General features: G+C 39.9%; 1 protein-coding gene across 1 annotated transcript in view; it reads left to right on the top strand.

Annotated features, from left to right (window-relative positions):
* DGKH (diacylglycerol kinase eta) overlaps nt 1-21,206 on the top strand; it is a 257,951-nt gene extending 236,745 nt beyond the window's left edge. Inside the window, exons 26-31 of the mRNA XM_077811963.1 lie at nt 2,705-2,810; nt 4,440-4,532; nt 8,796-8,915; nt 9,043-9,151; nt 10,618-10,748; nt 20,393-21,206. Of these exons, the coding sequence (XP_077668089.1) occupies nt 2,705-2,810; nt 4,440-4,532; nt 8,796-8,915; nt 9,043-9,151; nt 10,618-10,748; nt 20,393-20,482 (649 nt within the window). The 3' untranslated portion in view covers nt 20,483-21,206. The remainder of the gene's footprint in view (nt 1-2,704; nt 2,811-4,439; nt 4,533-8,795; nt 8,916-9,042; nt 9,152-10,617; nt 10,749-20,392) is intronic.
* Nucleotides 21,207-27,957: the final 6,751 nt, after the last annotated feature.

Below are 27,957 nucleotides of genomic sequence, written 5' to 3'. Positions count from 1 at the left end.
CCCACTAAGAATTCCTTATGCTTTTTTTTAAAATAAAGGCCCTATGCTTTCAAAGAAGCAAATGTTTGTTTTTATAAAAGTATTTGTTTTGCGTGTACTGCAAGCAAAGCCACTCACTCATTTTTAAGTCAGTTTACTGAATGTTTCAGAGAAACATGGGACACAGATTGGAAGGGATCTCCTAGGTAATCAAGTCCAGTCCCTTGCTATCACAGCATGCCATCATACAATCTCATCCATAAATTTATCAAGCTCCATCTTAAAACTTCACTTCTTTGTTGGTTAGAAACCTTCTTCTAATTTCCAGCCTAAATTTATTCATGGCCCATTTGTTCTTGTGCCAATGTTCTCCCTTAGTTTAAATAGCTCTTCTTCCTCCCTGGTGTTTACCCTACTGATGTATTTATAAGGAGCAGTCATATCCCCCCTCAGCCTTCATTTTGCTAGACCAAACAAGCTATGCTCTTTTAGTCTCCTCTCTTAATTAAGCTTTCTATTCCCCTGATCAACCAAGTAGCTCTGTGCTGCTCCTGTTCCAGTTTCAATTTATCTTTCTTGAGCATGGATGATCAGAATTGTACACTATATTCCAAATGAGGTCTTAGAAGTGCCTTATACGATAGCCTTAATAATTCCCTATCTCTACTAGAAAATACCTCATCTGAATCATCCTAGATAGCATTTGCCTTTTTTATGTCTACATCACTTTGCTGGCTCCTAGTCATGTCTGATTGACAAATACACCCAGGTCTTTCTTTCTTTCTCTTCTTTCATTTCCCACTGCTGAGCCACCAGCTTGTAGCAGAAATTCTTGTTCTTAGTTCATTACCTTTCACTGGCTGTTTTCACTGCTTCAGCCTTGTCGTACCCCTCCTGCATTTTCACTGGCTTTCTGTGTTGTAGGAAGAACTCTTGCCTAGAAAGGTGTAGAGAATATCTCTGAGTTCAGCACATGACTCCCCACAGACAGACCCCTGTGTTTCCAGTCCCTTCTTCATACTCCCCTCTGTTCCCCACAATGTGCACTGAGGACAGATGTCAGGCAATGTCTCTGCAGCTTCATCATTATTCCTTCCCTGGCACACAATGTGATGATGGTGGCCCCACCCTTCTCTCCATTTGCTGGGAGCTAGGCTGCTGCTTGGAGAAGCAGTCTGAAGACCTGACATCTCGGTCTTAGAGCCACCATTTTGCTGCTGCTGATAGGAAGCACTAAATAACTTTGTGAAAATATGTGGCAGTTGTAAAGCACTGTTCAACTGTAAATCACCATATGCTTTACAAAGATGAGCAGCATCCTCTCCATTTTACAGTTGGAAACTGAGGTACAGAAAAATAAGTGACTTGCACAAGGGCACACTCTGAGTCAAGTGATGGAGCTGGGAATAGAGTCCTTGTCCTCCTGACTTTGTCCACTGCATCATGTTAAATCCTTTTAGAGCTGTGGTCCTAAATCAGACAGCCTCCAGCAACTTAAGGACACCTTCATGCTAAAATATTCCAGCACCCTCTCAAAATACTAACACAGATCAGCTTTTTGGTGGTCTTATATTTTAAATAAAAAATGTTTTATCACACACATGCAGACACACACACCATTTTCAGACCTTCATAATTTTAGAACAGGGATTGTCTTCAAACTTGGATTGCTTTTCCTGGCTCAGCAATGTCTAGGATAGCACCACATTTGATGTTTCTAACTAGCGCCATCTGAGTTGTGTGAGCGCAAAATTTCAGTTGCAACAGGTGTGTGTGGAATTTTTACCCTCCCTCCTGTCAACCCATCAATCTCAACCTGAAAAATCGCCGAACCAGTCTTGTATATGTTTTTTAAAACACTCACCTTTGGGCAGAGACAAACATAGATATTTTCAGTTTAAAAAATGTTTTTGAGACCATTATGAACAAGTGAAAATACCAGTTTACAGTGGACTGTATTATGGTGCTCACTGTCACAAATGCTATAATATAGAAATCATTTCATGCACCAGACACTGCACCAGAGCAACTGTTTAACTGAACAAGTTTAGGACAGGAATTATAGAACAGCATATTCAGTTTAAATTGCAGGGATGATTCAGGTAGGCAGAAAGGGGGAATTTATGTAGGCATAATGAAATATAATTATCCAAAATGAAATGTAGCCAGGTCACAGGTTAATACCTTTACTGTTGTAAAAAATTGTGCTTAGATTGTAAGTTGCACTGGAATTTTAATGATCACAAGTGGTCAAGTTCAGTTTTATGTTGCATTTTATGTTGCATGTATTATTACGCATCACTAACAGGGTATACAGACTGTCACATGACACCACCATAATAATTCTCTTCAGAATGTGTTTCCTGTATGAATTATGTGAATGAATATTCCTGGTTTAATCAGTATAATCTATATGTACCCATTGCTGGTTGGATGACATGCCAGTTAAGACAATAAACGTTCCTCAAGCCCTCATATCAGAGCAGATCTTCTGTATTAAGAATGTCATTTAGACAAGAGAGAAAAGTTCTTTGTTGTCTAAGGTGATACTTATATTTAAGCTTTAGATACATAGCAATATGCTTAGTACAGCTAGTACAGCTTGTGTAAATGTTCTGTGAAATATTTCTTTTCCATCTGCCAATGTTTTTTAATTTCAATCACATTTTAACTGGATGTAAAAGAAAGTGGCAAAGTACCTTTCCTGTTTTTCATATTTTTGTAGAATCTGTGAAGCCGCAAAAATACACAACCTGTTGGAACAGGAGCTGGCTCATGCTGTCAATGCGTGTTCACATGCATTAAATAAAGCCAATCCAAGGTTTCCTGAGGTAAAGGAACAACAGAGCCTTATTTAATTATAAATCAACTGGAGCCCCTGTGTGCAGAAGTGTTTCTGGAGACACCGGAGTAGTCCTATAGTCCCAGTCACCATTTTCCAATGGCTAATATGTTAACTGCTGAGGTTATTGATATGCAAGGCTCCTGATCCTGCAAACTTGCTTAACTTTAAGAGTGTGACATAGGCACAACCACCCAATGGGATGGGGAGGAAACCAACAATGCCTTTTCTCCTGCCCCTGCAGCAGCAGCCTCAGCGCCCCCTTCTTACGCTTGTTGGGCCACTTAATAGCTGATGGGCTCTGCTGAGACTCTACTGCAGTGAGTTTGAAAGGCCGAGGCAGCACCAGCAGGGGCAACCAAAGGGAAGAGGAAGGGGGAGAAAGACTCCCTTCCCCACAGACCTGGAGCACATTGGAAGAGGTAGAGCAGGGCTCGGCAACCTGCGGCACGCAAGCTGATTTCTAGTGGCCAGTGGACGGAACCCCAGGCTGGCAGCGGGCTGAGCGGCTCAGTGGGCTGCCAGTCTGGGGTTCTGTCGGGGGGGGCCTGTAAATGTAAAATTTATTACTGGAACGCAGAACCTTAAATTAATAAGACTTGGCACGCCACTTCTCAAAGGTTGCTGACCCCCTGAGGTAGAGGGTACTTGACAGCTCCCACTGGGGAGGAGGAAGGTACTGCTGGGTAGAAAAACATTCCCTTTTGTGGCGACTGGACCTAAGTGGGAGTGGGACATTACGTATATTGGAAATAGGGGTGTGTGTGAACGGGGCAAAGGAAGATACAGGGGCAAGGCAGAGCATCGCATTAAGGGCATGACTCAGAGTGTTGGGAGATGGACAAAGAACTACACCCAGGTACAGTCACGTGGGCACACTCACACAGATGCACACACACACCTTAATGGAGGACATGGTGCTAATGGGAGAATTTCAGCAGGAGCAGAACTGAGCTCCTTATCTCCTAGCCCAACCCCCACAATTTGAGCTTTTGCAAGATCTGGGCACTAATCTGATTTCATGGACATGAGTTTGTCGGTCTAATTTTGTCTAACCTAACCTAATCTACTTAAGCCCTCATCACCATAGTAACTATGCAGGCTAACCACTGCTTGTTAAAGTGTGGCAGCTTGCCTCCCTCAAGGGTGATGTGAACAACCCTCATTAACAATCCTTGTTAATAAAAGGCCCAGAGTTTCTCTAGTGGCCCTTAACCAGTCATAAAGAACATGCGGCTGGTCACTTGGTGCTCTAGTACATCTGAGACCTCAGTAAACCGAGTCAGGTGAAAACCAGCCAGCAAAGATACAGTACATTTCCCCCCGCCATTCCATTCTGGATGGTTACATAAACTAATACAGTCTGTTCTGCCCCTAAATAAACAGGTGAAATTCCCACAAGCTTCAGTGGTAGTTATACAGATGCATCTGAGATCAGATTTTGGCCTATGTACATTGCTCTATATCTTATTGCCTTTGGTCTGGTAGAATAAACTTGTCAAGCAGAGCTGAATCAAGCTGGTTCATTTTGGAAAAACTGCCTAAGGTTGGGATTGTAAACTCAATGTACTTGTGCTCACAGTTTAACTTATTTGACTGTTCTGCTTCTATTCCCCAGAGTCTTACCAGAAATACTGCCATTGAAATAGCTGTCAATGTGAAGGCACTACATAATGAAACTGAATCTCTACTAGTAGGAAGGGTTCCTTTGGTAAGAAGATAAAATAAATGTTTAATCTGTTTACTCATAAACATCTTGTGTAACTTGTCACTGTGTAAGTCATGCTTCTCTGAAGGAGCACCATAGGGTTATAGTGCAATGAAATACTATACCTCAGAACCTTTAAAAGGCTGGATCAGAGGATTTTATACTACACCTATTATCTGAGTTGAAATGGATTATGAATTGTTCTCCTAGTTCTCCATTCACCTGCAGCATGGCAGGCATTAGTTTCTCTTCCTAAACCCTTGTTAATTGGTGAGTGTCCAGTAGAGTTTTGTTGGCATTAAAAGTCTTGTATCTCTTCCCTTGGTTGCTTGTGTGTGGATCTAAAAGTAGTAAAGTTCTTCAATAATAACACATTGTGCTCTGGACATACAGTTAGAAATTGGTACATTTGATAGGGTTCCTCATGCTTTTCTATCAGTTGATACACTAAGTGGGAATGGTTGTGTCTGTTCCATGCCTTTAGTCTTCAGATTCAGGAGAAAATTTATTAATATTTTATTAATTACCCTAAGTGTGTGATAATTACAAATGGATATTGATTGGAATATTTTCCTGTAGAGGGGCTTGAGTCTGAAAGGCATGATATTAAGATAAAGACCCTTTCACATCCTAAATAAATGGTACAAATCCACTCTATTTCCATAGTGACTAAAAGTCATTGCCATCTGAAGACTCTGTCAGCAGTTCACTTCTAGAAGTATTAACATGTTAGGCACATGCTCTGTTTTATTTAACTTTAGGAAGGGATCAAAACTCTTTAGATAAATTTATCAAATATAGGGGAAGAAATCTGCTGAGATTTCAAATTCCTATATGTTAATGTGAAGGCAAGAATGCAATATTTGGATTTAAAAATGTTTGGGGTAAGGAATTTCGTCGAACAGTCTTCAGATGATGATTGGGATGCTATACTAAAAGTGGTGTAATGTATCAAGGGATGATAGGACCTGATTAAATTAGGAAATCATACACACTGACACCCCTCATTTTTCAGCCAATAGAGGGAGCAACCTTACTCTTAGAGTATCTGTGCCAAACCATTTTTTTTTAAACAAGGCTGTTATCTGATATCAATATATCTTCTGTGTCAGTCCGCATGTTGACTTTAGAGATACCCAGAACTCTCATTTGTGAATCAGCAGTAAAACTTAGTCTTGGACTGTCTTGTTGGCTTGTACTTCCATCAGTGCTGAAACAACATGTAGGTTGGGCCGACCCATGGAGGTGATGGATACAGCTGAAACGTTTGGTGTTACTTAAACTGCCAGTCACGCACCATACTCCAGTTTAACCATCTCCCCTGACAAAGAAGCAGATCTCTTAATTTGCTCCTTCCTTATTTTTACCTCTTTTCATCTCTCCATTCCTTCCACACTCCCCTTTCCTGCGCCCAGTGCTCCTGACAGCCATGCAGTTGATGCCATCATTGCCTGTACTGCCTGTTGATCTTTTTTGGGAAGGGGAGGAGGCAGCTGGGGTTGTCTCCACCAGTGTTGCTCCTTCCATCTCAAACTTCTCATCTCCCTATTAAGAAGATCTAATTGACAAGTCCGACTCTAATTTGCTGGGCTAATCTTTCCATTAGAAACAGTGAGGTTCTAAGACTTCATGGTCTGTTCGACATGCAGAGAAGAGATCTTGCACTAAATTGGTCAATTCTCTTATCTCTGCTGGAGTTTCAACATTGATTTCAGTGGGAGCAGGATCAAGCCCTTAGTGCACTTTCTCACCATAAGTTCAGAATTAATTGATTTTCCACTGCCAAAATGTAATTCTCTGAGACTCTTTGTGAGACCGTAGATAGGTGCCATCTGAGGAAACGCATACCATTTGGACTGGTCCACTTCTTTCATCTTCCCCTGAGAAGAATAAAGCAAAAACAGAATAATCCAGAAAATGAAAACATTCTAAAGTGATGTCTTCCTCAGTGGAAAGAGAGAGGCTTCGTTGTTATCTATGCCCACACTCCAAACCTCTCCCAAACACCACTGTGCAGCTCAGAGAACCTCAAGCAGCCTGAGGGGGGGGGAATTAAGGCTGCTGTGACTCTTGTATTTTCTCCATAAATCTTAGAAACTTCTTTAAAATATTCCCTTTAAAAAATCCCATAACAAGGGAAAACTAAGATTTCCAAGGGCAGGAAGGAAGAAATGGCAGGAAGGAAGAAAGTATTTTACTATACCTATAATTAAATTCTACCTTCCAAGATATCTCAAAAAAAAAAATTTCTCCAGAACTAGAGATCAAAAGCCCTTTCAACAACTGTGTAAATCTTTGCTATCCAGCAGGTCCAACCCCACAGATAAAGTCTGCAGGAGCACCACTCTGGACTGTCTTGGCCACAGACAAATGGACTCTTGAAATCAAATCCAGGATACCATGTATTCTGTAACTCTGCAGAATTTGACACAGAATCCAACCTTTCGATGCAGAACTGTGCCCTCGAATCTATGCTTTCATTTCAATAGAAAATATAATGAACTTTCAAGGCCTCTGAATTATGAAAATTAAATTTGAAATTTTGAAAATGTAATGGCAGTTTAAACTGATGCCATGTGTCTGCTTGAGTCTGCTCCCAACCCTAAACTGTATCTCTGAGAAATGTGAATGGTCCCATCGATCTCAGTGGGGGTGTTTACCTTGAAACCTCATGATGGCAAATTAAAATTTCAACATGATGGCTCTTTTTAGCAGAAATATCCAGCTATTGTGCTTATCCCATATCACAAATGACCACTAACCCCTTTCCTGGTGCCAAAAGTCTCAGCTGATATTTCCAGCTTCCTCCATTACAACTTCTATGCAGTGCTACATTTCAGTACAAAACTCTATGGCATACTGAAGACTGAAAATGTGGAAGGAGTATAAAATAAATTATTAGTGGATATTACATTCATTTTCAAATGGGAGCAATTGTACTAATTTTGGTGGTCATTTTCAAAATAACCTGAATGTGGAATTCGGTATGGATTTTTTTTGGTTTCAGCAAAACAAAGATGCCTTCTTGCACACCTCTTTTTTCCTTATTTGCAAAAGGGGATAACGATTTTTATCTTTCTTTTTTTTTTAGAGCAATTGATTAAGTGGGCTGTCAAAGGGCTAGTTACTATTTCTGACCCCAACATACCTACTTTTCCCCCTGCTCATTCCAGAGAGACAGTGTGAGTCACTGTGAGAGCTGGGATTAGAATTTGGAAATTCCTAGCTCAGAGGTCAGCAACCTGTGGCATGTGTGCCAAAGGCGGCATGCGAGCCGATTTTTACTGGCACTTTGCTGACAGCCAGGGTCCCAGCCATTGACCCCCGCTCAGCCCGCTGCCGGCCTGGGGTTCTGTTCACCTTGCTGCTAGTCTGGGGTTCCAGCCACCCGGACCCCTCCCAGCCAGGGTCCTGGCTGCCGGCCCCGCTCAGCCCGCTGCCAGTCTGGGGTTCCCTCGGGGGTCCCTGTAAATGTAAATTTTATTACTGGCACGCGAAACCTTGAATTAATGAAGACTTGGCACATTGCTTCTCAAAGGTTGCTGACCCCTGTCCTAGTTGTTAATTCTTTGCTTAGTCTATTAAAGGGACTTTGAAATCTTGGAAAGGCCTTCATGGCCTGGTTACTCCACCCATTCCATTTCTACCTCCTAACCAGAGAAGAGCTGTGCATCACATGAAAAAATTTGAGGAATGGCAACCTTGGGCTTCCTGACACTATAAGTTACACTTGTTTTCTCTGATGCTGTTTTTTATCTAAGTTTTCTCCAGGCCACTGGCCTTTTTAAAATTCTTACCTCCATTCTTACGTGACATCATAGTCCAGCAATGAGAGCATACAACTATGAGCTTATAGCAGAATTGGGAAAAGCACAAAATATTAATATTTCTACATTTGGCACTGTGCTGATTACCAGTTGTGCTTCTGGATTGATGGAGGTAGAAGGCCACAAGACTAGGGAATTTCTTACTGTACATTGGATTCTCTGGGTTTGTACATCCATTAGTTTGGGAGACTCTCCCTTGTGCTTTAAATCTCCATTTATATTTCTGGAGTACGATGAGTGATGGCAGAAATAGATAGGTGGGCACACACCAAAGTTTTAGCTGTTTGTCATTCTTGTAGTTAGGACCAACCCAAATGCAGTCTCTAGAATGGTGAAATGCATGCGCAGGGAAATTAAATGGGGTAAGAAATCCCCCATTTGTTTACTTTCAGTATAAGGCAGCCATTTAACATTCTTTTTCTGGTTTGTTCATAAATAGCAATTGGATCCTCCCCATGAGGAGCTGCTGTCTGATGCATTACACAGTGTGGAGATTGAATTGAGAAAACTTGCTGAGATTCCATGGCTTTATTATGTTTTCCAGCCAAATGATGATGAGGTAGGTCAGGTGATTACTTCTAAGTGAACATAATTTTACTTCACTAGACAAGAGTAAATTAGAATTCCCCATCATCATGTGAGGCATTTTTAAAGTTTAGTGGTTGTTTTCCTCTTTTTCCATGCAGGATCCCCCTCTGGATTATTCTAAGAGAAACAACAGAAGTACAGTATTTCGCATAGTGCCAAAATTTAAAAAGGAAAAAGTCCAAAAGCATAAGAGCAGCCCTCAGCCTGGTATGTGTTTTGACATTGCAAGAAAGATCATAACTTTTGGAAGAAAACATGATTTCATATCTTTCATAACAGCTAAAATAATGTGCAACACCTAGAGGATAAAATCCTAGCTCCATTGAAGTCAGGAGGAGTTTTGCTGATTGATGACTTCAAAGGGAGGAGGATTTCATGCAGTACATTTCGCAGGTGTGTGTCAATAGGATCCCCAAACAACTAGGTGAATAGAAGAAGTAGTTTAAAAAATACTTCAGGAGCTACTGTTTTGCCATCTACTTTTGGGATAGAAGGTCCCATGTGTCTGTTTGGGTGGTTTTGTTTAACTAACTCCATGCCAACACAAGTCATACATAAACCAGTTCTGTTTCTGTATAAAGCACTGATTCCGGTTTTTCAGGGTAGTCTGAGAGAGGCTGCACAATGGCTTTCATTAACACTTGTTTAATTGAACCAGTTGTCCCTTAACGTCCCAAATAAGTTTTCACTGCAGTTAATTTTGTACATCAAACAAAATCCTGCTCTCTTAATTAGTTAGTAGAAGTTGAACAAACTCCACTCTCCTCTCTCCCCACTGTTTTCTGTGAACATACTGCCTTGATATTATGCCTTGAAAATAACTGGTGTCACAATAGACCTAAAACTGCTCCCACGCCTTGGTCTTTCACAGCAGGCAGTGTGCTACACTGCCCTCAAATGCAAAACAAGCTCTCTACAGTTTTTAATCTGAATTTAGCTTTTCAGTTCTCTAATATGTTAAAATATAAAACATATTAGAGTACTTCAGTCTGAAGCTAATCAGCATTGAATGAAAGATAAACAAAGGTGCAAAAGAATAATAGTAACATAAACCTACTTTGAATAAACTTGGCCTATTAAGACTAATGTGGGCAACTAACCTTAGAGAACAATGTTGACAGAGAGCTTTTTAATGGCCTATGTAACCAGTATGGTTAATAGAATATTTGTTGCATTAATTAAGAACACTAGAAAAACTTGTAAAGTTGGGCTTGCATGCTGTGATCTCTATAGGAGTACAGTATATATGTTGATTTTACATTTTAGTTAGTATTTGAAGTGTGTGTTATTTCTGGCTGCACTGAACCAATAAAGTGTCATTAGTATACAGTGGAACAAACTTGGACCTTGCACCACTGGTCCTAAGATGATTAAAAGTGAATTTGTTGAAGTATATGAGGTTTGATGGCTTTATTGAGGAAACTGGAGTAAAGCTGAAAGCTCGGCTGCAAAGCAAAGAACCCCATCTTTGTTTAGATACCTTCTCATATTTATTGCTAACCTCTAACCTGCATGTAAAAAGAAACTCAGTTTTTGTGGAAATGACGCCTTTAACCTTTCCCTTTGCTAGCACGGCAGTTCTACTCTGTTTTCCACACTCTTTGGCCTAACCTTTGCTTGTAATGCATTTGAGCATGTAGAAATTAAGGGGGTTTTGCTCTTAACTTTGGTAGTTCAAAAATGGGGCACAGATGAAGTTGCTGCTTGGCTGGATCTGCTCAGTTTGGGAGAGTACAAAGAAATCTTCATCAGCCATGACATCCGAGGCTCTGAGCTTTTACATCTGGAAAGGCGAGATCTTAAGGTATTTCCTTTGTGCTACTTTTCTGCTCTTTAGAATTTTCTTTGACAAAAACAAAACAAAACCTTTCTACTGTCCTTGCTTCTGTTATGTGCTTGTAGCTTGGCTTATACTGTGCAAATATGCAGTAAATTACTACACGCTGTCCTGTGGCCTGAATTTCTTACATGTTGTCCTGTATTTTCAAGCCATGGATATTAGCAATATTGGAGATTATCTTTTCTCATGCTTCATATAGAATTATAGTATGTTTCATCAAGCTCAGTGAAAGCACTCCCATTGTCTTACTTACATCAATATATTACAGTGTTAACTTTAAAAAAACTCAGTTTTAACTAGATTTAGTAAAGAGGATTGGTGTGGAAGGTGAATTGTTCATAATCAATTTATTAGGCTAGTGATAATTATTTTAAATGTATCTAGTGCAAGGTCAGCAGGTAAAAGTTCATTTAAAATTATGAATACATTACTTCAGTAGTCAGTGTGTGGAAGATGGACAGTTTGATGATAGTCTTCAGCATTGGCCATTTGCAGGCTTATGAGTTTGTCAGGTGTCCAAATATATCCTTCAAAACAGCTTTTTGTTTTGTTTTTGGTCAGTTTTTAATTTTGTGAAAAAAATCAAGCCTTCTATCTTTCTGAGATCACTTATTTAAAAAATGAAAAATCATTCCTCCCTGTTCAGTTCAAATAAATAAGAACCATGTTTTGGGAGAAGAAATGTTAGTGCAGGGGTGGGCAAACTACGGCCCGCGGGCTGGATCCGGCCCCTCAGGGCTTTGGATCCGGCCCACAGGATTGCCCCCGTGGTGCTGCAGGCCCCGCGCCGTTCTCAGAAGCGGCCAGCACCACATCCCTGTGGGGGTGGGGCAGAGGGCTCTGTGCATTGCCTTTGCCTTCAGGCACTGCCCTTGCCTTCAGGCACTGCCCCACCTCAGCTCCCATTGGCGGGAACGGGGAACCGCAGCCAATGGGAGCTTCGAGGGAGGTACCTGGAGGCGTGGCAAGGGCAGCACGCAGAGCCCTGTGCCCCCCGCTTCCTCAGGGGCTGTACAGGGACATGGTGCTGGCCGCTTCCCGGAGAGGCACGGCATGGGGCCAGGGCAGGCAGGCAGGGAGCCTACCCTGGCCCCGGTGTGCGCCGCTGCCACCCCTGAACCTGAACCCTTCCTGCACCCCACCCCCCAACTCCCTGCCTGCATCTTGCACCCTAACTCCCTGCCTTGAGCCCCCTGCTGCACCTCGCACCCCTCCTGAACCCCAACCCCCTGCTGCAGTCGGCACCCCTCCTCTGCCCCACTCCATTGCCCATAGTCCGTTCTTGCACACCGCACCCCCTCCCACACCCCGCACTCCCTCCTGCACCCCAACCCCCTGCCCCAGCCCTGTATACAATTTCCCCACCCAGATGTGGCCCTCGGCCCAAAAAGTTTTCCCACCCCTGTGTTAATGTATTGAAAAATATTAGCCTGGCAGATGATAGTTACTTTGCTCTTTGAAATGGTGGTGTTTGAGATTGCTGGTCTTTTTCTGGATCTACTTAAGTGTGTCCATTATATGTAATAGAGAAAATATCTTTGGGGATTCATTAAATTACTTTTTACTGAAACAGAAATCATGACCTTTTGATAATGTGTTTGAGAAATCTGCATGCAACAAATTGCAACTTCTCATACTGCATAAAACAAGAGGTTTCAATTTATACAGTATCCTAACATTTACATCTAAAACACAAGTCATTGTGTCCAGCCACATTTGAATACTGCTGCATGTCTAGGCTATTTTTCCATGTGGACATCTATAAGGATGCTCCATTAAATTGTTTTAAAAATTGCTCCCAAAGCCTGGAATACTTCCTGATAAGAGAGTGCTGACATTGTATATCTGCCATAGGAGGAATGTTGTTGGCATAGGTAGTTGTGTTCTTGTAATGTACTTAGTCTTGTTTGATACATGTCACTGGTCCTTCTGTTTTATCCTGCATCAGTGAGATCCCGGAGCCTCTTTGTCACTGAATTAAATGCTTCCATTGAGGCCTCACAGAGTCCAAACCTGCAAGAACCAAGAAACAGAAAATTATCCAAATAATACATCACAGACAACTTTCCAGTCTCTGGTGTAATTGCCCATTGTCCAGCTATACTGAAAGAAGGAAACTTTATATGGATTTAATGAGGCCGCAGCTTTATTATTAGATGTCTGGGACTATCTGGCAGATAAAAGTATACAGTGCAGGCAACTCCATGTTCATTTAAATAACTATGTGGGGCTTCTATCAACCACGCTTCATTTTTCATCCAGGTCCCCCAGCCAACCCCTGGCTTAGATATTAGCATCCACCCCCCCACCTTGTAGGGGAGGGTTAACATGGACTATAAGAAAGGGGGTTGGCTCTCTGCCATACCAATCATAGAAGCCCCGAACCTGCCCCACCCCCCATTCTCTTCCTTTAACTAGCACCTCCTTTTAAAGTCCTTTACCAGCCCATTTATCTGGTCACTGAATGCCTTCTCTATGGAGTACCTGCACTGGACATCCACCCCATGCTTACAGAATAAGTTGCGACATAGAGCCTAGCAACCTTTCCTCCTTACCATAATAGGTCCTCCCTGACACCCACTGTGGGGAAGGCGGAAAAACCCTACTCCACCGAAGCCAATTTGGTGGTGAGGGAAAATGTTCCTTCTCAGTCCCCCTAAAAAGGAGTGACTAGCACTATGCCCACAGCAAGTCCTAACCCAACCTGATATTTGCATCTCGAGGGGAGGTGTCATAAATATAAAGGGAAGGGTAATCACTTTTCTGTATACAGAACTATAAAATCCCTCCTGGCCAGAGGCAACATCCTGTTACCTGTAAAGAGTTAAGAAGCTCAACTAACCTGGCTGGCACCTGACCCAAAGGACCATTAAGGGAACAAGATACTTTCAAATCTTCGGGGTGGGGGGGGAAGGCTTTTGTTTCTTTCTCTTTGTTTACATGGTTATTCTCTCTTGGGACTGAGAGAGGCCAGACAGAAATCCATCTTCTCCAACCCATCCTAATCCAAGTCTCCAATATTGCAACCAGGCAAAGTGGATTAGTTTATCTTTTGTTTTATGTGAATTTTCCCTGTGTTAAGAGGGAGGTTTATTCCTGTTTTCTGTAACTTTAAGGTTTTGCCCATAGGGGGATCCTCTGTGTTCTGAATCTGAATACCCTATAAAGTATTTTCCATCCTGATTTTACAGAGGTGATTCTTTTACCTTTCTTTAATTAAAATTATTCTTTCAAGAACCTGATTGATTTTTCATTGTTCATAAGATCCAAGGGTTTGGGTCTGTGTTCACCTGTACAGTTGGTGAGGATTATTATCAAGCCTTCCCCAGGAAAGGGGATGTACGGCTTGGGGGGATATTTTGGGGGGAAGACGTCTCCAAGTGGTCTCTTTCCCTGTTCTTTGTTTAAAACGCTTGGTGGTGGCAGCATACTGTTCAAGGCCAAGGCAAAGTTCGTACCTTGGGGAAGTTTTTATCCTAATCTGGTAAGAATAAGCTTAGGGGGTCTTTCATGCAGGTCCCCACATCTGTACTCTAGAGTTCAGAGTCAGGAAGGAACCCTGACAAGAGGAAAGGAGGGTGGGTGCTGCCTTGTCCGCTGCATGGAGAAAGGGCTTTTAATGCCTGAATCTGCCCCTTTTAAAGCCTTCCACACATAGGTACCCAGGGGATGAGTCAGCATTGCCATGCTGACTTCCACCCACCATTTTTAGATCAGCTTCTGATCTCCTTCCTTCCCCCACACCTGTAAAGCACTGCTACATTCCTCCCCCCAAGCTTCAGGTGCAGTGCAGTCATTCTCAACAGGGACTAGACGATTCAAAAGCTAGAGAGGAAACTTGGCACCCCAGGGCTGTGGCTTCCTTGAAAGGAAAAACCTAAGAGATTAAAATTATTGGAATGGACTGGTAGTAAACAGCATTACAGTAGGCAAGTAAAGTCCCTCTGGCCTTATTCAAGGATAATTTTGATTGTGTGATCAAACTGAAACTTAACCAAGTAGCTTTCTGCAACATGGCCATTAACTGACTCTCCTGGAAGCTAGGGCAAATGATGAATCAGACTGATTTTTAATTCCAGTGGTGCAGGGAAGCCCCTGTCCATTAACTAGAGGCTGGGTCGTATGCAGTAACCACAGTGTCATGTTGGGAGTGTTTCATATTTTTGCCAGAATTGCTGTGGAACTTTCACCAAAAGTGCTCATTAAATCCCAGCAGACCCTTTGGCCAAATGTTTGTGTTTTTTGTGTTATAGCAGCATATCTGAATAGTTGAGTGGAGCACTCAGCCTGTTTGTTGCAAACCATACTGGCATGAACTCTGAATTCAGCTTGTCAATTAGAGACAGTGCTCGGCACCTACAATTTTCTGACTGCTGAGTTGATCAAAGATATATCCCTGTGCTACAAGGACACTGGAAAACACATCCACAAATTTCCCCTATCATATTTTTCTCCCACATGACTACTGAAATGTGAAAACTTAATTGGTCTTCAATACACATGGAAGTTAGGATCCACGTACATCCTTTCCTCATTGCGATCCACATTTGTACAAGGCCTGTGCTTGTACTATGTGGCATGGTCTTTGATCCATCACCTGTATGTAACCATCCTGTTCCCTAGACTGTCTGCAGTGGATTTACCTCTCATCTTGCCTGAGCTATGGGAAATGGCTTCTGTCTGTTGCCCATTATATCTGAGCCTGCTGGCCCACCTCTCTCCTCTACTATCTGAGGGTTACTGCAAAACTGTAGCACCAGGAAAGCCCTTTCATGAACCAGATCCCCAGTCCTGGAATGTGACCACTTCCTCCTCACCCCAGCATCCAAGTGGGTTGAAAGTAACTCAACAAGCTGAGGAGCCCCTGACACCAGTCTTTTTTCTGCCCTAGTTGGTGTGTCCTGGACTCAGTTTGTGCCTCTGTGGCACCTGTTCAAAACGGAGAACATCTGCCAGCAGTGCCAGACGTCCCTCAAGACTCTGCCTCTCTTGTCCCTTCATAATGCCCCTTCCCAAGCCCCAGGTAGCTGATCTTAGCATGGACCTTCCATCCACAAGATCTCTCCCTTCCTTTGATGGTCGTGGGAATGAAACATTGAGTGTCAATGCCACAGAAGCTGCGGAAGGAAGGCTGACTGAGACCTCAGTTCCCTTTGTCTGCTCTGCAAGCAGACTCCCTCAGCGCGTCCCAACGCTTCAATTCTATATTGTTAAGGCATTTAAAGTGCTTGTTTTCACATGGATTACTCAAAAATAGGAAAATTGTAGCTGAGTTCTTCTCCCTGAGAATTAACCTCTCTACTAATTTACAGAAAGAAATGTTAACAGTTACTAGCATTTTAAAACTGCTCCTGTGCATGAGAGCTGGTTGCTAATATTCCTAGCTGCAAGAGTATCTACTGGGCCACAGTGGTACTGTAGTTCTAATGTCTCTATCGAAAGATTTCAGCCCAGAAGTGCGTCCGATATTTGAAGATGCAGAATCTGGATGGTTGTATAGTGAGAGTCAAACTGAAATGTATGGTGCGAGTTGTGTATTGTTTTCATCTTTAGTTTTTGTTTACTGAGTAATAGGAATTAAGTGTTTGTTGTATCTGTGTTGGTCCCAGGATATTAGACAGAGACAGTGGGTGAGATAATATCATTATCTCAATATCAATATCAACTTCCATTGGTGAGAGAGATGAGCTTTCGACCTTACACAGAGCCCTTCTTCAGGTCTGAGAAACGTACTCAGTGTCACAGGTAAATACAAGATGGAACAGATTGTTTAGCCTAATTAGTTAACATATATTTCAATGGACCATTCAAGATGAAGTGGCACTCCAACACACTCCAGTAAAGGAGGAGGGAAAAGGGGGAGCAGGGGAAAGACAGCTTGAGGGGAGATGTTAGTGTGTTATAGATTTGTTGTAATAAGCTATAAAGCTGATATCTCTATTCAGTCCATGATTTTTAGTGTCTAGCAAAGTTATGGGTTTAAGCTCCCAATTCATAACTTTGCTAGAGTTATGGTGCAAATTTTTTACACCCATGAGCAATGTCGTTATACCAACCTAATTTCCTACAGTAGACTAGGCCTAAGTACATTTCCCAGACCTGAAGAAGAGCTCCGTGGCCTGATCTACACTAGAAAATTAAATCCATACCCCAGGGTGGTGTAGTTAAGCCGACCTGACCCCCCAGTCAATCTAGCTACTGCTTCCCGGGGAGGTGGCTTACCTGCGCTGAAAGGAGAACCCCTCCTGTCGGCATAGGGCGTGAACCTTGTGTCTCTCACCAACAGAAGTTGGTCGAATAAAAGCTGCTGCCTCACCCACCTTGTGTCTCTCATAGGAATTACAGTTTTCAAAAAAAGCTCCTTTAGAGAATATAAAAAAAATCCTTTGAGATTTGTTAGATTTTGGCCTTATTGGATGTCTTTGTTAAATTAGTAATACAGCTAGAAGAAATCTCTGATCTTAAAGATGTTAACAGAGAATTCTATATGTATTATTTTTTTGGAAATATTAGAATGGAACCCTTTTTGTCAAAGATTGAGTGGCAAACCTTTTTATTGGCCGGGGGGCAGGGGGCAAAGCTGGCTAGGCAGCCTACCGTCTCTAGCCTCACCTCCAGACTATAGTACAGATGAAGATTCCCTGACAGCTGACAACAATTTAAGAAAAAAATTGTTGCAAGAACTTTCATCAGGTTCTTCTCCAGTTATTTTTCAAGGACCTCTTGAGTACTTACATCACTGGGCGGTAGAAACTGAGATGGGCTGGCAATGTAGCCTAGCAGTGTGGCATGGAAAGGATGGGGGTGGGGGGAGAAGGTCCTGCTCTGGAACTAGACTTGAAATTGTGCTGTGGGTCCCCCTTTCAACATATGTTAGCCTGCCGTCTTTGAAAACCCAGAGAATGGAACAAATGTTGGACAAATGGAAGTTCATTAATCAGATGTCAGTTAAATAGAGATATATGGTACCATATATAAGGTAATTAATGTATGCTTTTGGAGGGTGGGGTCTACTTTGTGAATGATTTGAAGTGTGTTGCTGTTCCAAATCCCTCCCTGTGTGTAGGGCAAAAGTCAGAATAAAAAAAATCCCTGCAAACTTTTTGACATCTAGATGGCTTCCAAAGTTGTCATATGTGCTGTCTTCTCAACAGAATGATTTGGGAAGATCTCCACAAGTGAAAATTCAGAACTATTTTACCTGTGTTTTTTTGTTTTCTTGAGGGTGGCAAACTTTAACTGAGGGGCCAGGAGAATTTGTAATGAGAGTCTGAGGCCTAGGGTTGGGAAAGAGCTGTTGATATGTTGGAAGTGTCATAACACGATCCTGTCCTCTTTCTAATCCCTGAAATCTGACAAAATCCTGCTACAATGCTCAACTACCAAAAAATCCTACGAATGAAAATCCTGGCAAAGCATCATCAAATGCATGCCCAAGTTTGGTGGTGATGGTGAAAGATATATATTCTATTTTCATTCTATTTTGTAGTGACTGTAATTTAGATGGAAACAGTAGATCCTGTGACAAATTGTTGCAAGGAGGTTTCTGAGTAGTTGCTTTGAACTTTTCTTTTCCTCATTAGAAAATTAACTTGAAGGCAAATAAGAAAATTTCTCCAACTTCGAATCTATAGCCTTATGCCAGTTCGTTCTCAGGAAAAAAGTTGCAGTAGTCATTATGGGCATTTAATAATTGTTGCATACATTAACTATTTTTCTTTCTTAGATGTTTTTGTTGAGTACTCAAGAAAGAGTGAGGTTGACAGCAGAGGATAGAGCAAAGTGCAGTACGGACAGATGTGCTACAAGTTTCTTCACATTAGTCTGTCAATCCAACTAAATGTGCAAAACCCTTGCAGTTTTAGTCTGGGGTCCATTCTGAGCAGGACCTTCTAACTATGCCAAATCATCATATATGATGATCTTGAGCTGTAGTGTAGATAATTGTCCATTAGGAAACAGGACCGATTTCTTTCCATTTCCAGCCTAACCTGAATTTGAACTCAAATCTTCAAAGGTGAAGAGAGGCCCATGTGTTCGGTTTGTACCCACTTAAATTTTATAGAGAGAAAGGGATTTCTTTCAATTTTATACCACACTCTCCTTGTCTCAGGTTGGTAAATGGAAATTAAATTGCATAATATCTTAATATCAGTGCTTATTTCCAGAGTTTTTGATAACTGCAGAAAACATATATATGAACTCTTTGTGGAAAGTGTGCATACCAGGATATATATTGTTACTACAGTTTTTACAGTACATTAAAATAAGAAGAATTATTTTATGCTGCTCTTTCCCTCTTTATTATCCTTGATGTGGAAAATGTGTTCTCCTAAAGTGGAAGATATTAATATGTTCATAATTATTCAAATAACTTTAATAATATTTATACCTTGTACTTACCCGGCATCATTAATCCAAGGAGATTTCAAAGTGTTTAACAAAGCTGGGTTTTGTATGTGGGGAAACTGAGACTCAGAAAGGTTAGGTAAACTGCTTGAAGTTACATGGTCAGTAGCAGAGTCAGGAATCCCATTCTGCTGCTCTGACCACTAGACCAATACCAATTAAACAAGGTTCGATTCCTTTTTTATTTCAACTACACACTGTTTACAAAAAAATAAAAAACGAATTTCATCAGCAACCGGGTTAAATAAAAGTATGATGGCTGTTGCAAAAAATGTAGACAAATTGTTGAAATAAAGTGAATGACAATGAGTAAGCTGAAACAAATAAATAATTCTTGCACAATGCCCTTGAAATTCTGCAAATTCACTGCCAAAGGGAATGAGTTCCAAAGGTGTGGGTGGGTGGGGAGAGGCAGCCTTTTCTTAAGAGGTCCTTGCTAGTGCCAGTCCTGAAAAGTTGGGTCCCAGAAAACAATATTGAGAACATTTCAGCTGATGTTAACTGCCACATTGATGTACATAGAGAAAGTTATACAATACATTCAGATTTGTTTCATGTGTACTTTCCCATTTTCCTTCTGGATGTCTTTGTCATGTTTGTCAGAAACTTTCCTCTAATTACCAAGCATATCCATGTTAAGATACTTACCTTTCTGGACTGACAAATTCACTCTAGCCTTAGCTATTGTTCTCTGAAGGAAAGTTGTCCTATATACCTGTAGACCTACATCCACTTTCCCATGGGGATGTGCATATTTGCTGATTAAGATAGGCATGTTAGGGCCACAGATAAAATAAAAATTGATGGATGGAAGCTATGATCTATCACATCCTTTGAAGCCAACAACTGCTACGTTAGAGAGGAGAGGGAGATTGAGCAATTTCTGGAAATTTAAAAAACCTAATGGCTGTGCACAGAAGTCAGGAGAACACAAAAGTAAGGGTTTGTGTGACGTACAGCGGTTATTGCAGGTAAGTAACTCTCTGTGCTGAATAGAAAGAGGTTCATGATAAGTTGTCTGTAATGTATATTTTTTGTAACGTTAGATAACACTTTGCTATTTCCACATTTAGAAATGCGTTTGCTGTTGCAAATTACTTACAATGAACTGTAAAGGATTCTGTATCTGCTGCATGGCTGAATCGTGTTGGGATTTTTCTCTTTTGTAAACAAAACCCTCCTCTCCTTTTCTTTTGTAGGACCTGGGGATAACGAAAGTGGGTCATATGAAGCGAATTCTCCAGGGAATTAAAGAGCTTGGCAAGAACGCTCCCTTGTCCGAAGTGTAACTATACTGGTGCTATCCTTGGAAGGAGGGAGAATTGCTAGTTAGCAAAGTGGAGGCACTTTACTGGTTTGTAGTTTACTATATGGTTGGATAAGCACTGGTGTACTATGCAGGTTAATATATCTGCATTCTTGTGTGGTGAAGAGCTTGATCTGAGAATGTGAACGGTTTTGTGCCAAAAAAAAAAAAAAAAAAAAAAAAAAGGTTATGTTCAGTGAAGACCTTTTCTTAGTGTGCAAACTTGGCAAGTTCAAGTGAGCACATTTTGGTAAAGAGGTTGGTATATAGTGAACTGCATTGCCTGGAAAATGTAATTAAGTAATGATCTCTTTCCTTACGTATGGCCCAGTACAGCTCTCTTACAATGCAGCAACGTATCACTGTAGAGCCTGAGGTTGCCTGGTTAACTTTCTGAAGCATAGCTTCCCTAAAACATTTTGTACAGAAGACTGAGAGATGGAATGTTCCTGGTTTTGCTCGCAAGACTGACATTGCCTCAGGTACTTAGCACTCATTGGCCAAGGAGTATGGTTACAGACAGCACGAATGCAAACTATAATGCATGGTGTACCTATCTGAATCGTCTGTCTTTCTGTTGCATGACATATCTGATACTTTGAACACTTGAACAATTTTTATATCGGTTTTAATAAGATTTAATTTATTACTACTTGTGTGTCTTTTATTTGGTTACAGGCACTTTTCTATTCTTCTGTGTTGTATTTTACCTGAACATGTTCTGTGGCAAAGACTTGTGGATGTGAACACTTAGCATCTGTGCCATATTTAGCAAATGATGTGCATTGTATATAAATGACACATTCTATAGTTCAGTTTTTAAATTACCCATGTTGAGTAGGTATATCAGGTAATTAACTCCTGAGTGTTTTGGAGTGACAGGTACCTCACAAAATTATCAATCAGCTTCCCAAATGGAAAATTATCAGAGAGCTTTCTTATGGCGCATTTTAATATAGCTAGTCAGTTACCTTGAATATCTGTTGCATATCTGAACTTTAGGCGTTACTCATTTTATTTGTTATGCAAAAAGAGAATTAAAAAGGTTAGTGAAATGTTTTTTTAAAAGCCAGAAGTAATTTAATGTTGTTTACTATGTGTATAAAATGTTTTAATGTTACAGCTGATTTGATTTTGTGAGGTAAACTTCCCCAGTCTGATATAAGAACTTAGCCATGTGCACCATTTTAATATTGTTTTTTAAAGATTCGTTAAATACCAAAACAATGTACGCATCTACTCCACATATCTATATTCAGTCTGTTTCTTACCAGTACTACTGCACTGGTAAATCATACATATTTAGTAAAAATGGTAATCCTTTCCCAAGTATTGTACACTATGCATGCTTAGGTAAATCACATGCAAAACAATAATACAGAGTGTAAACAGGTTCATTTAGAATTACTCCGATGCTAAACATTTAATTACGACAGGCTTTATGAAATTCAGTTGGGGTGCATCTAAACAAGAAATAGATTTATAATTAATTGAGTTCCCAGATAATTTTTCATCAAGTATTTATCTAATGAGTAAAGAATTTAAATATCTCTGGAAGTAAAAACTACAGTAAAACTACTTAAATAATTAGGATATCTTGATGTTTCACAGCTTGGGTATAGTTACACGGTAAAGTTTTCTTTATACTGAAAACTTATATCAGCATAACTGTGTCTCTCAGGGATGTGCAAAATCCGCAGCCCTGCAAGACTTAGCTATGCCGACTTAATCCCTAGTGTAGACAGTGCTAGGCTGACGGAAGAATTCTTCTGTCAACCTAGCTATCGCCTCTCAGGGGGCTGGATTAACTATAGCAACAGGAGAACCACTCCTGTCACTGTAGGGAGGGTCTACACTGAAGTGCTACAGTAGCACCTGTAGCCTTTTAAGTGTAGACATACCCTAAATGAGCTTGTATAAAATGGATACCTCCTTGCCATTTGCAAGAATGCAGCATGCCAGCTAAAGAGGCAAGGCTTTTACTAATCATAGATCCTCCTTTTCAACAGCAGAGGCTTTGTCAACTCTTAAAGGTTAAAGAGTAGGTTAATATATTATTCCTTTCTAATATTTGAACAGACTTTCATTTGGTTTAAAAAAGTTTGTTTCCCACATGTTTTAAAGGGAAAAGTGTCAAGTGTTAGGTCCTAACTTTGACCTATCTTTCTCATTTGGTAGGGGTTGTCCCCTGGAAGGTAAATGTCTTCTTTAAGTTTTTTTTCTAACATCCTTCACCACTCTTGCCAAGAAATTTTAATTAAAAAAAAAAAAATAGCTCAAGTCTGTCTGTCTCAAGCGCCATGTGCTGTAGAGTAAATAGAAGGACGCAGTTCCGAGAATTGTGCTGACATAACTGATCATGCTGGTAAACAAACAAAAGAAAGAAGCTGTGTTCCATTAGGTTTTCAGCAAAAACCAAACCAAAACAAAACCTGTTTGCCAAGTGCATTATTTTCAAGCTGTTGTCCTAAAAAGGTATGCAAACAATAGAGAGTTTTAAAAATGTACTTGACACTGACCCTTTAATTATGTTCAGATGACATCTGTTATGTCTCCATAAGCCATCTTTCCCTTCTCTCCCAGCTTCTCTGTAAGCTACAGTGTGTACATTTTAATGTGTGGCAGCATTCTAATTTGTGGGTGTTCTGATAGAATATATAATTAATCTTGCTAGTAAACTCAAGATTATAATTTCCTAGTCATAGGATGAATTATCTCTAACATACCCACTGTCTCACTAAACAATGCATAGAATTGGGCATATGCAGCAGAATTTCTTTAGTCTTCTTTCTCAATTTCTGTGTAGTCTTCAGTGACTGCCTCTGGAAAGGGTAAACTCCTTTTGGACGGGAAAATGTATTATTAATAATTCCTCTTTGTTATAACACTCCTAAAATTACCTCAGGATAGGGCAACTTTTCAGCTGTTGTCTTTCTATCAGTAATCCAGGTTTTTTAAATGACTGCCAAAGAATTTAACATCAGTTATGTAAGTGGAGGTTTTTTTAATGTACAAGTAGACTAAGTATTTCAGACTTTATTTATACTTTATTTGACAGAGGTCCAGGAGAGCAAATTTTATAGGAAACTATGACTTAAAAATGTATTTCATATCAGTTCCAAATGCATTGATGAGTAGAACAAAAATAACTAAGGAATCTTTTTACTGAAGGCATAAGTCTATAATGTTGTTTACCTATGTCGATTTTCTGCAGGAAGTACTTTTTAAACACAATGTTACTAATTTATGATTTTATAGCAACTTTTGAAATATTTAGTGTTTTTTGTTAAAGCCCCAGCTCCTGGAGTCCTTTTTTTAAAGTGAATTTCAGGTCCTCATGGCTATGGAGAAGAGGTTGAAAACATGTACTCAAAGGGCTCAGAAAGCAGAAGGAAAATGAAGAGATTCCCCAAAACTATTATTTTTAAAAAACTCAATTTTTTTTACCAATATGATTTTGGGGGGATCTGACTCATGACAGCTGAAATCTTGTGTCAGGTAATACTATAACCAAAAAAGTAAAAATAAAACCCCACTGGAGGAAACAAAAACATGATTTAATACACTTAAGATGACTCTTCTGCTTCTAAATGTAGACAACTCTCTTCTGCCCCATTGCAAAATATGTGCAAGGCAAAACAGGGCAGTTGTTATTAAAATGGAAGTGACAGTATTTGTTCTGATGACCTGGCTATACTACTTAGAAGGAGGAAAGGGAGACATGCATGTTAAAACGGTAGTAGATTGTCATGGGCAGATATATTATCTTAAAATCAGGGTTTGTTTTTTGTATAATGTTTTCTACTTTCTTGCATTCAACTATTGTCGCAACCACTTTTTCAGATGGTACATGTGCTGCCTTTATAATACAAAATGCCTTCTTTAAAAAAGTCTGTTGAAATCACAAATGCAAATGGTATTCGTTTTTACGGTATTGTAAGGGGGGAAATATGTGCAAAAATGTGAAATTGTTATATTTTTTTCTTTTCACTATATTTTTGTGCATTTTCCCCTTTCTACTTTTTTCATGTAAAACCCTCCCCCTGCCCCCCATCTACTCCCCAGTACACTTCTGTTTAAAAGGAAAAGATTTTACACTGAAGGGGGAAGAGAAAATCAGTAATAAAAAAACCCCAGCTGAACTGTGTCTATTTCAACATAATAGTTCTCTCAGCCTCTTGTGCTCTGGAGAAGGAGTATCATTATAGCTAATGTGCACTAAAACGTATCATTTTAATGCAAACAAGAATTATTATTTTCAAATATAATGCTCCTATTCCATTTTTGTGGATTTCTCTGCATTCTCTGATATTTTGTCTATACAAATATGTAATCTGCCAGTTTATACTTTTTAACTGGATTAAATAATGCCAATTCACCTTATGAAAACTGCACACTACCCACATGAGACACGTACTTTTTTTCACAAGGTATCCTGGTAAAGATTGTCTGTGTTCTGTCATTGTATCATAGCCCTGCCTTCTGGCAGGTTGACAGATAACCAGTTTCACACTGAATGGTAAATTAATATATAAACCCAGACATAACAGAAAGTACAGTAGTGTTACTTTCAAAAATGTATTTAAGAAAATATATTGTACATAGATAATGCCAATTGGACATGAAAGACAAAAAGGAAAGAGAATCTATTTTGCTTGATTCCTAATGTTTATGATTGCACTATTAATGTTTACCACTGTTTATTCATAGCTATATCTGTACCTCTAAGTATTAGGCTCCTTCATTTGTTTGACAGTTCTGGTAACTAGTAACTAGTGGTGTAAAAAGTGTTGATATTTGTCAAAGTTTCAGTTATGTGAGATATATATATTGTTGAGGATAAATGACTTGGAGTAATATATTTATCTTACAACCAGGGAATTAGCTGATCATTCATGGGTGAGTAATTCAAAGCCACAGAGAGTTATATGGAGTTTTTCTCCTTTCTCCCAAGTAGGATAAATATCTCACTACTGCATTATACTGTGTTACATTTATACAACAAGATCCTCCTTTTGCTGATTCTTTACTAACAGGTTATAAATTTGGGGGTATGATTTTTATATCAAAATGCTGCTCATTTAAGCTGCAAAGATTTTAATGTTTTCAGGAATTGTACATGACTATATTGTTGGCTTGAGTAAAATAATTGGCTGGTTTTTTTGGTGACTTGAGATAATTGAGGAGTTTGGGTAGGAATTAAAATTTGGCTGGTATACTTTTATAGATAAAAACCTGATACTGTTATCAGCAGTGTTGATAATATTATAAAGTATCACTTGATAATCATCAATAGAAGGTCTTCACCGGTTGTATAAATTTGTGTATTTATCTATCTATGGGATATAGTGTGGAATTGGATATTTTATACAAAAATGCATTTTCTAGTTCTTTTCTACTGCTGTTGTGTTATGTTTAATAGCTCTGTTAATGGTTTGCTTATGTACTTGAAATGCTCATTTCTGCCATACAGAAGCCCAGTTTATTTCTCAGAAATTATATTGCACTTGGAAAGCTTCCCATCTTTACTCTCACAAAAGATTTTCTAGAATTCCCAGGTCCAACCCTGCAACCCACTGAAGTCAATGACAAAACTCCCATTAATTTCAGTAGGAATAAGAAGAGGCTCCTATTCTTCTTTTGAATTATTGAATTAAAGGCTGTAACAGTAGGCACTTAAGTACAGATTCATTTGTTTTAAAAATGAATGTGGTAAAGGACAAAACAGCCAAAAAAGGAGAAGTAAAACCATCAGAAATGTAGGATTTTAATATTTCCAGCACTTACAGGCAGGTTTCACCAAGTCTTAAACTTTCATGTATATTGCTATGCTAAATTTTACAACAAAAGATGTATTTCATCCATTCACAGCCCAGAAAAATAGAACATTATCACCCTCATCAATGACATTCAAACACTTAACATCCTTGGCTAAATTGGCAAAAATGCTGACTTTTGTGCACCTAAGTGATCGTGCATTTGTGCTTTAATATTTCCAACAAGTACGGTGCTTAAAGACAATGGGCCACATTTTCAAAAGTCCTGAGCTCCCACTTAGGCTATGTCTACACTACCACGATAAGTCAACCTAGGCTATGCAACTCCAGCTATGTGAATAACGAAATTCTCCTGTCGACCTACCTTACTCTTCTCTTTGGGGTAGAGTACAGGGGTCGATTGGAGAACGATCTGCTGTCGATTTGGCGGGTCTTCACTAGATCCACTAAATCAACAGCCGGTGGATCGATGTCAGAGCGTCGATCCCAGCTGTAGTGTAGATGTAGCCTTAGGAACCTAAATGAAGCAGATTGATTTTGCCTGTCAGCTTCCACTGAGCTGTCCAGCTATCTTAGAGATGAAATCCTGGCCCCATTGAAGCCGGTGGGATTGGGACCAGGATTCCATCATAAGTGTCTAAGTAGAAGTTGAGCACTTTTAAAAATCTGGCCACTTATTTAGGTGCCTAAAAAAGAAGCTGTTTGGCAAAAATCTGGGCCAAATACTACTGCATACCCAAATGAGAACAGGGGCCTGGGAAGCTAAGTAATCGCAGAAGTGCACTTTCATTAAAACCAATGTTACCTGTATGTGACAACAGCTGAGTTAATGAAACGTTCTGTGTATTATATGGTTGTACACAAATTCCCAGAGTGTATATTTAATTTGAAATTAGTTTACCATTAACTTTTTATAAATCTAAAAATAACACATAGCCCAAAGTGACAAATATAATTTTTTAAAATAATAAAAATCTGTATAAAACAATATACAGTAGAATAATGTAACTCTGATCTGAAATTAGACCTGATCTTGAAACCCTGATTGATGTGAGCAGTCCTTATAAAAGCAGTCCTGTGGCTTTCTATGAGACTGTTTACGTAAGTATTACACATCTGAGTAAGGGCTGCAGGGGTTGGTTCATACTTATAATAATATAGGGGACCAAATTCTGCCCTTAGTTATACTTGCACAGACCCAACTGGGGATAGTTTTTGACCTGCTGCTCTTTAGACATGTCTGTTCCACCAGCAACTAACATTTCTCCCGATTGCAGCATATTTTTTTAGAAAGAAACCCCTGTGATCACTTATGGTGGTTTTTAAAGTACTGAAAACAATGACAGGTTTCAGAGTAGCAGCCGTGTTAGTCTGTATCCGCAAAAAGAACAGGAGGACTCGTGGCACCTTAGAGACTAACACATTTATTAGAGCATGAGCTTTCATGGGCTACAGCCCCCTTCATCAGATGCATAGAATGGAACATATAGTAAGATATAGATAGACAGAGCCTCTCACAGTTTGTATGGTAACTTCCAACCTATCTGTGTGTGTGTGTGTATGTATATATATCTTACTATATGTTCCATTCTCTGCATCCGATGAAGGGGGTTGTAGCCTACGAAAGCTTATGCTCTCATAAATTTGTTAGTCTCTAAGGTGCCACAAGTCCTCCTGTTCT

This window comes from Eretmochelys imbricata, chromosome 1 (genome assembly GCF_965152235.1).
Source record: "Eretmochelys imbricata isolate rEreImb1 chromosome 1, rEreImb1.hap1, whole genome shotgun sequence".
NCBI lineage: Eukaryota > Metazoa > Chordata > Testudines > Cheloniidae > Eretmochelys > Eretmochelys imbricata.
The sequence above is the reverse complement of the archived record's forward strand: the minus strand, read 5'-3'. Positions and strand labels throughout refer to the sequence as shown.